The sequence below is a fragment of the Gadus morhua genome, chromosome 5 (genome assembly GCF_902167405.1).
Source record: "Gadus morhua chromosome 5, gadMor3.0, whole genome shotgun sequence".
NCBI classification, from domain to species: Eukaryota; Metazoa; Chordata; class Actinopteri; order Gadiformes; family Gadidae; genus Gadus; species Gadus morhua.
In genome coordinates, this window is record NC_044052.1 from 20,932,784 (window position 1) to 20,942,783 (window position 10,000).

Sequence of the window (10,000 nt, forward strand, 5' to 3'; positions counted from 1 at the left end):
GTATTGTGGAGTATCGATGAGTAGCGTTGATTATCGCTGGGTATGCTTGATCATAATTAAATAAAGAGTGATTTTGGTGTATTCTTGAGTGTTGTTGAGTATTGTTGGGTCGAGTTAAGTACGGTAGAGTACTGTTGAGCCTAGTTGCGTGATGCTTTTGTTTTGAGTATCACTGAAGGGGAACTGTCCCCTTGCGTTGCTGTGCTCAGGGAGGCGAAATGACAAGGAAAGTTCAGGTCTTCCAGTTGATTGGATGCTTGGGATGCAAATGGACGGCTGCAGTAGAATAACTGAAGAGTTTAATTTCATCTGTGACAATGCACAAAAAAACAATCATCCTTTACTTGTCATATCTGAACAATCCCTTACTTTAGTTTCTTAGATTTTGTGAGTGCCTTGCTGCTCAGCGTCGCTGTCTGTTTGCTTGCGTTGTCGAGTGTTGCTATGCTGTGTTGCATTGCGTCGTGTTGTGTTACGTGGTGCTGTGTTCCGGTGCTTTGTGCGTTAGTGGTTTCTGTGATCGTTTATCTTGCATGACACCAAACATAATTTCATTGAGCAAACAGAACAATGTGTTCTCCACAGAAATGCTTCTGTTCCTGAGATTGGATCATGCAGTTTGGCCCTTTGCTAGGAGGCGGTATACATCATGTTATCTGCATGGAGGTTTTTACGTGAGGGAGGGAAATATTACTTGTTTGACGCCCTGTTTAAAACTTCAAGAAGCTTTCAGCCGTGTCCTGAGGAATCCTCCACTCCTCTTCTGTAGCCAGTCTTCTGTTTGGTTTTCTTTTCTATCGTTCATCTCCAAGGCTTCATTTTCTTCAATGTCTTTCTATTGTCAGTCGCTCACAGTTTTCTCCCCTCCCAAGACCTTTTCTCCTCAAAAAGCTTGTTTCATCGAGAAGAATGTTGCGGAAGAACCGCTTCGTGAAAATAAAGAATTAAAGAAACCGTCGGAAGCTGTCTAGAAACACAGGGAAGGCCGACGGGCTGGTGCACGGAGCAAGGCTCTCTGCTGCGCTCCGTGTGTGGGAGTGTGTGTGTGCGTGCGTGCGTGAGTGTGTATTTGTGTGAGAAGTACGCGTATGTCTGTGTGCGTGCATGCGTGTGTGCGTTCGTGCGTTCGTTTTTGGTGTGAGCATGGATGTTCTTGCACGAGTATGTTTTCCTGTGTGCCTGCGTGCGTGACTCGTGCACTGTGCACTGCCTCTGGTTGTGTGCGTGCGTGCGTGAGTGTGTATTTGTGTGAGAAGTACGCGTATGTCTGTGTGCGTGCATGCGTGTGCGCGTGCGTGCGTGAGTTTTTTGTGCGAGTATGTATGTTCTTGCACGAGTATGTGTGCCTGTGTGCCTGCGTGCGTAAGCGCGTGCCTTTTGAACCGTGCACTGCCTCTGGTTACCTATGGATACACATCTCAGCGCGTGCGTCCGGAGACGGGAGAACACACACGCCTCGACCTGCATCTCACCAGCGTTCCTCCGCCTTCATTGCCTCTGGTACGGAGTACCTCCACGGGTGTTGTTGTGACAGCGCCAGACGCCAGGGGGTGCCGAGTGTCGGCACAGAGCAGCTAATGGAAACCACGGTCTACGTGCCAGAGCCATATGCTGGGTGAGATGTCACGCATTAGCGCCTACGTTCCACAAACATCCCGTGTATGTTGTGGAGGTGGAAGCAGATATTCTATGGGAGAAAGGGGGATTCTCGCTCAAGGGAATCCTACAGGTTAGGCTGTGGGCATCGGGGATTGAACCCAGAACCTGTTGGCTGGCAGTCCTTTATCTATATGCCCTATATCTTCATCCCTTACCTTAACCGCAGAGAGCAGAAATCTGCACTCAGGGTTAAATGTTCCTCCTGGAATTCAACTTGTGCGAGAGCTGTCTGGTAGCACGGAGGAGATGAGAGTTGCCAGGCGGAACTAAGTCTACCCTTAACACCTAGCCCTAGCTAGGACGCCATTGCCACAGTCCCTAACCCTAACCTTAATCTACCCTTAACACCTAGCCTTAGCTAGGCTACCAAAGTATCTAACCCTCATATAAATCTACCCTTAACACCTAGCCTTAGCTATGCTACCAAAGTATCTAACCCTCATCTAAATCAACCCTTAACAACTAGCCTTAGCTAGGCTACCAAAGTATCTAACCCTCATCTAAATCAACCCTTAACAACTAGCCTTAGCTAGGCTACCAAAGTATCTAACCCTCATCTAAATCAACCCTTAACAACTAGCCTTAGCTAGGATACCACAACCCCTGGCCCTAACCTAAATCCATCTTAAACCACATTATCAAAAGGATGCCTACCAAAGATTCAAGTACACAGTAAAACGAAACTACTTAACAAAATCCACTTTAACCATTTTAATTGAATCGATGGTGGTGGTGGCAGCAGGGTTCAGGGAAATGTCCACGGGGAGTAGAGCCAGAAGACTGAAATTAAAATCTAGGAGATTGGTAGAATCACAGATCAAGTCAGCTAGCTTGATGAGAATGTTTGTGATGAGTTTCGTAAATGCAGAATTATGTTCATTATGAAAAATGTTTTTGTAAATGAGTTTGAGGTGGGAGCTATTGGAAGTATCTGGAGGGATCTCTGAGCTTCGTGTCTTTTAGAACCAGCGTCCTGTTAAGTCAAATAATAAGTTGGGGAAGTTGGGGATCTTCAAATTGATTTGATGTTTGAGATCATGCAAATAGTCTAGATGGTTGCTGCGGTAATAACTGAAAGAGATTTTTTTTTAATTTGTGACAAAGCAAAAAACGATGACAGCTTGAAAGACAGCTTCATCAGAGTCATAAAAAGCATTTTGTCTTTTAAGCAATCATTTTTATATTAGCTTTCGTGATCTTCAAATCAAGATGAACAGACATCAATCTGGTGAAATCCATCATTGCTCATTTAATAGTTTGTTTACCTCGGCTTATGAAACACCATTTCGCTGCATTTCAGAGGCTGTTATTCAACGTGCCTCAGAGTGAATGTGTGTGCAGATGATGGAGCAGCTGACAGGGGGGGATGTCTCGCTCCACGATGCCTCGAAGCGGGCTTTGGACAGGGGGACTGCAAGAAGAAGCGTTTGGCGGGAGGGTTCCTGACCACGACACAATCGTTGTGGTTCGGGAGAAAAAGTGAAAAGACCTATTCTGATCTTTCATGGTGCAACAATGCAACTCTGACAGCGTTACCGCTCAGAGGAGGGGGGGGGGGGGGACACAGCCTGCGGGGGGGTAGGACCCTTTGAGTTCTCTGTCTCCTTTTACCTTCAACTTAGTTCCGCCTCGCACCTCTCATCTCCTCCGTGCTAGCAGACACCGTGAGCGGTGCGACGCACGGGGACAGCACCCCCACCCCGACACGATCTGCTGTCACCTCCGACAACAGCACGGATCTCTCCGCAGTCTCCCCCTCACCTCCCTCCCTCCTGTCTCCCTCCACTACATCACTACAGCTCTCCTTTCTCTTCATTCTCTCCTCTCTCCTCTCCCCTCTCCCATCTCTCTCCTCGCTCCTCCTCTCTCTCTATTATCTACTCTCTCTCTCTCTATTATCTACTCTCTCTCTCTCTCCCTTCTCTGCTCTCCCCTCTTCCCTCTCCCTCGCTCTTCTCTCTCCTCTTCAATCTCTCTTTTACCTTCCCTCTCTCTCCCTTATCCTCAGTCTCTCCTTCCTCTACACTCTCTCCTTTCTCTTCTCCTCTCTCCTCTTCCCTCTCTCCTTAACCTTCCCTCTCTCTCCCTTATCCTCACCCTCTCCTTTCTCCTCTCCCTCTCCTCTTCCCCCTCTCCCTCCCTCCCTCCCGACTCGCAGCGGTACACACCTGTGACTGTCACCGTGGCAACACTAACCTGTTGACCCCTGGGGTCTGTTTGGACGGGGTGTAAAATCCCGGGCACCTGCACTCAGGGGGCCGATAGTCACCGTGGCACCTGCCGCCCGCACACCTCCTGAAGGGCGGATTAATTCATCCTCAACCTCCGCACAGAGCAGCCTCGTCTATCGGTGAAGGCTCTCTGGATGCATGGAGCTTCGTGAAAACAAATGCTTTGAGTTGAAACAAGGGGAGGATGTTGTTGAGTGTTGTGTGTTTAAGAGTATTCTGAGCATTATTTAGCACATTATTTAGCCGCGGAGTGGGGCTTGGTTACGGAGCGTTTCCGGTGACAGACAGCTTTCATAGCGTAAGAGTAGGCCTGCTTCCAATCATCACAAAGCAAATAGGTGGTTTGAACATTGAGCAAGTTGGAGGAAATTGCAAAGCAGGACTAGTGCTTTTCACCTAGATAAATCACACAGCAGCTATTGTGGAAAAAAGGGAAAAAGATTGCTTCCTGTTCTATCCATGATTATTAAATGACCGACTCGTTATTATGTGGAGCTTTTTGGTATCTTTAGGCCTCGTTCAAACATTGAAACGGCTGCTAAACACGTTCATCGTTAAAACCCTCTGAAAACATAAACCCACGCGCCCCAACCTCTTGTTTCTATGGACACAACTGGGCAGTGGGAGCAGTCGGTTCACCATGGAGAACTTAATCCTGGGGAGGACCCTCGAACGTTTAACAAATAGTACTATGAGGAAAACCAGTCGGTTCAACCTTCTCAATATGGCCAGACATAGGCATAAAATAATGACGAAAACAAAGCACTCTAGTCCTGAATTGATATTCAAATACCTCCCAAACACGTGTGTGGATACCGAGGCTGAGCGCTAGCTAAGTATCGTTGAGTACCCTGGTGTCATGAGGGACATGAGTACGGAGTATAACTCGGTATCAGGTTGGAGTGTAGCGCTGTGTTTCTGTCCGGCGGTCTGACGTTCTGCGGACCCGTTCTCTGGGGTTTCTCTAAAGGATGTGGTCCCAGCTTTAACAAGATGATGAGCCGCCAGCATTCCTGTGATGGGGGGAGGGCAGGGGGACTCGGGCTGTAGCGTGTCAGCGGGCAGACAGGCCGTCAGAAGCAAGTCTCTGGACTCCCAGATCAATACGGCCCGGCACGCCGTCTCCCAGACGCTCGGGGGGGAATCAAACGCTGGCTCTCGAGGGCTCCCGCCGCCGCCGCCGACGCCGACGGCACAAATGAGAGGTCTGTGGCTCGCCACTCAGGATATGCTCACAATTAAAATGCTCAACATGTGCTCAATAAATCTTTGATACAGGCTATACGCTAACTATTTGCTAATAAATACATGCCCAATTTAACCTTCGTATAAATGTTGTGGAAGGCTCACAGTTGAGTCAATGCCGGTCTAATGACCGGTAATAAAACAGCTGGAGCCACAGGGCAATCTCAGGACTTTAAGCGAAACCAGAGGCAGGCCAGGTGCTCTGTCTCACTGCCCGCCTGTCTGTCGGTCCACCTGTCTGTCTGTCGGTCCACCTGTCTGTCTGTCGGTCCACCTGTCTGTCTGCCAGTCCGCCTGTCGACACGTCTAGCAACCTAAAGACCTGTTTTTCTGCATGCATGTCTGCTTTTCTGCTGCGGTACCCGTCTCCCTGCCATTCATCTGTGTGTCTGTCTGTCCGTCCGGCCAGCCACCCGTTTATCTGCTCCCCTCATGGTCTACACGTCCCGCTCTCTGTCTTTGTATTAATCTGCCTGTCTCTCGCCACCTGTCGCTCCATCCGTCTGTGTGTGTGTCGGCGCTGACCTGGTCCGGGGATGCTCTGGTTGTCATAGAGATGGATGTTGTCACTGCAGGCGATGGGGGATTCCTCTCCCTTCTCCTGGCTCTCGCTGCCGTCCTCCTGCTCCGCCTCCCTCTGCTCTGGGGACACAACCGCACCGCGCCGCCGCGTTAGCGCACTGTTAGCATCACGTTAGCTCCTGTAGCACCGCGCCGCCGTGTTAGCGCACTGTTAGCATCACGTTAGCACATGTAGCACCGTGCCGCTGTGTTGGCGCATTGTTAGCATCACGTTAGCACATATAGCACCGCGCCGCCGTGTTAGCGCACTGTTAGAATCTTGCAATACATATAGCACAGCGACGCCGTGTTAGCACACTGTTAGCACAGCGCCGCCGTGTTAGCACACTGTTAGCATCACGTGAGCACATATAGCACAGCGATGCCGTGTTAACACACTGTTAGCTTCACGTTAGCACATATAGCACAGCGCCGAAGAGTTACTGGACTGATAGCACAGTGCTGACATGTTAGCACACTGTTAGCATCACGTTAGCACATATAGCACAGCGTCCTGCCCGAGAAATGCTGGGGCATGTCCAAACAACTTCTCGAATATCACGAGTAGGAACTAGACAATGACCAGAACACCTTGACAACCTTCCTCTGCTCCTAAACCACTGTCCAAACGAGGCCGTCAGTACATTTAGGGGATTTCGCTGACGGTTTTATCCAAAGCGTCACACAACCATTCATTCACACATTCACGGCGGAGTCAACCAGACCACCTCTGCTCCTGACAGCCTGCTCGCTAAGGGACACCTCGACACTCAGCTAGGAGGAGCCGGGGATTGAAGTAGCAACCTTCCGGTTACCAGCCAACCCGCTCTACCTCCCTCAGCCACGGTCGCCCACAGATCCCCATGGGACGTCACGACGCCCGAAGCCCTATCGCATCGGGTCACCGTGGTTACCGACGACTGAGGGCCGCGGGGAGGGTTCAGGGGTCAGTTACGCACCTCACTGCCATCACCCACGACAAGCGCGGTTAGCGTGGTTAGCGCAGTTAGCCGTGGCCTGTCAGCAATCATGTAATGGCAATAGGTGCGCCGCTGCCCGCTCCTAGTGGGCGGGGAACACTTCTTCAGCCGGCGAACGGAGAGAGAGAAAGAGCCGAGACCCATTCATCACCACCGCCGCCGCCGCCGCCGCCGCCGCCGGCGCTACCGTATATGGGCGCGGAGTTAGCAGAGGAAGTAATTGGCCTGTGGAGACGCGGGGATCCGGCGTGGGCACATTCTGTCCTTGCAGCACACATGCTAATTGGGTGCTTCTCTGCGCGTCTCGGAGCTAATGGAAGTTCCGTTATCATAGCAGCCGGAGCAAAGTTCATTATTTATATACGAGCGAGGCTCCGGTGTGTGTGTGTGTGTGTGTGTGTGTGTGTGTGGGGATGGCTAGCTCCCTGGTGCTAGCTGCAGGGGCCTGGGGGACTTTTTAAAGTAACGGCTGGTGTTCATGGTTTATGGATACATATTTTTATATCTGTGACGATGTTCTTTAAAGTTTGGGCGGGATTGTTATCTGCTACTACACCAGAGGGTCTCCGTTGATACAATAGAATGGGTTACATTGGGCCTTTTTTTATCCACACAGTTCTAAGCACCCCTTACATGCACCCTAATATATAACGTACCATGAGATCTTAAAGGGGACCTATTATGCTTTTTCGACTTTTATGACCTAAAAACGTTGTTATAATGAATGATAGTCATGTTTAACCATGCACAAAAAACGATGTAGATTTTCGGGAAACTCTTCCTCTCATCTGGGCGCTTTCAGCATTCTCCTCCTCCGCCCCCTCGCCCCCCTCCCGCCAACCCAACTCTGTTGTGATTGGTAACCTTCCTTGAAGCGCGCGCGGGCAGATTTGACCAGGCATTTGGGGGCGTGGCAGGAGTGCATCTACGTAGATGATTTCCCGGAAATGTGAACAAGTGAATGCAAACGTTGTCCCGAGTGTTTAGCGCTCTGCACAGCCACCCCAGACTGTCAGCTGGGAATACGTCGAAATGCATGTACGTCATTATTTGACACTTTAGTATGGTTAACCATGACTATCAATCATTATAACAACGTTTATAGGTCATAAAAGTCGAAAAAGTATAATAGGTCCCCTTTAAGTACCTTGACATACTAATATGCTGGGTACCCTGAGATATTAAGTACCTCGACATGCTAAGATGCTAAGTACCATACGATCTTAAGTACCTTGGCATGCTAAGACGCGAACTACCCTAAAATACTAGGTACAGGTACAGTCATTTAGCCGACGTTTTTATCCAAAGCCACATACAAATGAGGCTTATGTCCACCAAAGCATACAATCAGCCACATGGAGGGGCATAAAGTAAGCTATACGCTGCCAACATCCAAACATCCATGACCTGCATGTCAAGATGAAGCCCGACGTACAAATGTGAACAGGAAGCAAAAGCCCCACAAAGAGAATAGATGCACACAGAGAATCCCCCAGTGGGATTTCAACCTATAACCTTCTTGCTGTAGGTACAAACCACCAAGCCTTTGAGCAACCACACTGCCACAGGTTGTGTCACTCGTGCTAGCTCTGACAGTAGAGACACTTGCACAGAGCTAGTTTGCTAAGATCCACAAACGCTACAAGCAGCCCAATCACATGACTAGACAGTCAACGGCTGCTACGGCTTAAAGAGCTAAACACAGCTAAATAATGACCAAGGGGTTAGGATGCTAGCTAGGTTGTGTTGCTGTGCGTGAAGGTGCGCAGACAGCCCAAACACGGCCATGTCGTCTGTGGTCGTCATCGGGCCCTAATTGGTGCGGATGCGTAGTCCCAGCTCTCTCTCTCTCTCTCTCTCTCTCTCTCTCTCTCTCTCTCTCTCTCTCTCTCTCTCTCTCTCTCTCTCTCTCTCTCTCTCTCTCTCTCTCTCTCTCTCTCTCTCTCTCTCTCTCTCTCTCTCTCTCTCTCTCTCTCTCTCTCTCTCTCTCTCTCTCTCTCTCTCTCTCTCTCTCTCTCTCTCTCTCTCTCTCTCTCTCTCTCTCCCGAGCTTTCATTTGCATGCGAGGGTCATGAAGACGTCCTACTTTTGTTTGCACCGGTTCAGGCACAGTTCAAGCATGCCGCCTTTGAATAAGGATTAAGGAGTTTCTATTGTTTACTTTTTGCAGAACAAAAACTTTAAAAGCAAAAGAGGCTTGAAAGATAATAATCTTTAGTTCCTCTTGAAGTGAGCAAACAAAATGGCGTCAATTGTCTGTTCAATGATTGGTCAATGATGGAACTCACCCATTTCCTGGAAGAAGTAGCCGTTCTTGGACCTTCCAGAGGGAGGGGCCTCTGAGAGAGAGAGAGAGAGAGAGAGAGAGAGAGAGAGAGAGAGAGAGAGAGAGAGAGAGAGAGAGAGAGAGAGTTAAAGTCAGGGTTAAGGGTATTTCACTGGTAAAACAACAAACTATGTAACATAACTAAAAATAAAGACAAAGCCAATGGAGCGATCGGGAGGAATACATATGGATCTGATTAAGTAGGAGTAATTAAGAGTATTCCCCAGCTATGATATCAAAATCACCTGTGGTTAGAACATTAAGCCTGGGTATCCATCTCCTCTTGCACTGCAAAACCACTGCAGACCAAGTCATTACAATCAATAGCAGAGTGGATCTGTTTGTGGGCAGGACAGTCCAATACATCAGAACACTAACTGGCTTTACTGCAAGGAAGTCAGGCTCTTTCAGAGCTATACTGACAAGGAGACAGCAGCTAGCCTCTACTCTATATGGACAACATGATACTGTATATATTTGAATATATACATATAGATCTACCCAGTGTATCTTTACAGTACACACACAGGAATGGTACAATTCATTCAATGTCAATTTTCCATGTGTTAAAATGCAGAGGATGAATGGTGAAAGGTATTTCTACCAATCCTTCTGGTTATTCTGCTTCCCTTCTGCACTGCGGAGGCAAGAGCAAAGACACACGGCTTCACTGCTGTCCGGCACCGTGAAATCTATTCACCGTCTCAGTTCTCAGTTTCAGTTATTTTATTCAAGTTTTCACCTTTTGGCTTTACTCTTCCCTAAAAGAAACAGTGTCTGCGATTGTGTCCATATTATATTCTGTACTATACTGAACTACCCAATGAATCATAAACTACTATTTTGTCGTTTAGTATATCAGACACTTCCATTTAGAGACAATTTAGCGACAGGTCATTAAGGAGCAGGTAGGGGTTAGACAGTACAGAGACAGGTCATTAAGGAGCAGGTAGGGGTTTGACAGTAGAGAGACAGGTCATTAAGGAGCAGGTAGTGGT

General features: G+C 48.6%; 1 protein-coding gene across 2 annotated transcripts in view; it reads right to left on the minus strand.

Moving 5' to 3' along the window:
• Positions 1-10,000, minus strand: part of slc4a11 (solute carrier family 4 member 11) — a 52,724-nt gene that overhangs the window by 6,379 nt on the left and 36,345 nt on the right. For both annotated transcript variants that reach the window (XM_030355860.1, XM_030355861.1), the window contains exons 2-3: positions 8,965-9,015; positions 5,661-5,777 (exon numbers count right to left, since the gene is read on the minus strand). In XM_030355860.1, coding sequence (XP_030211720.1) covers positions 5,661-5,777; positions 8,965-9,015 — 168 coding nt within the window. The remainder of the gene's footprint in view (positions 1-5,660; positions 5,778-8,964; positions 9,016-10,000) is intronic.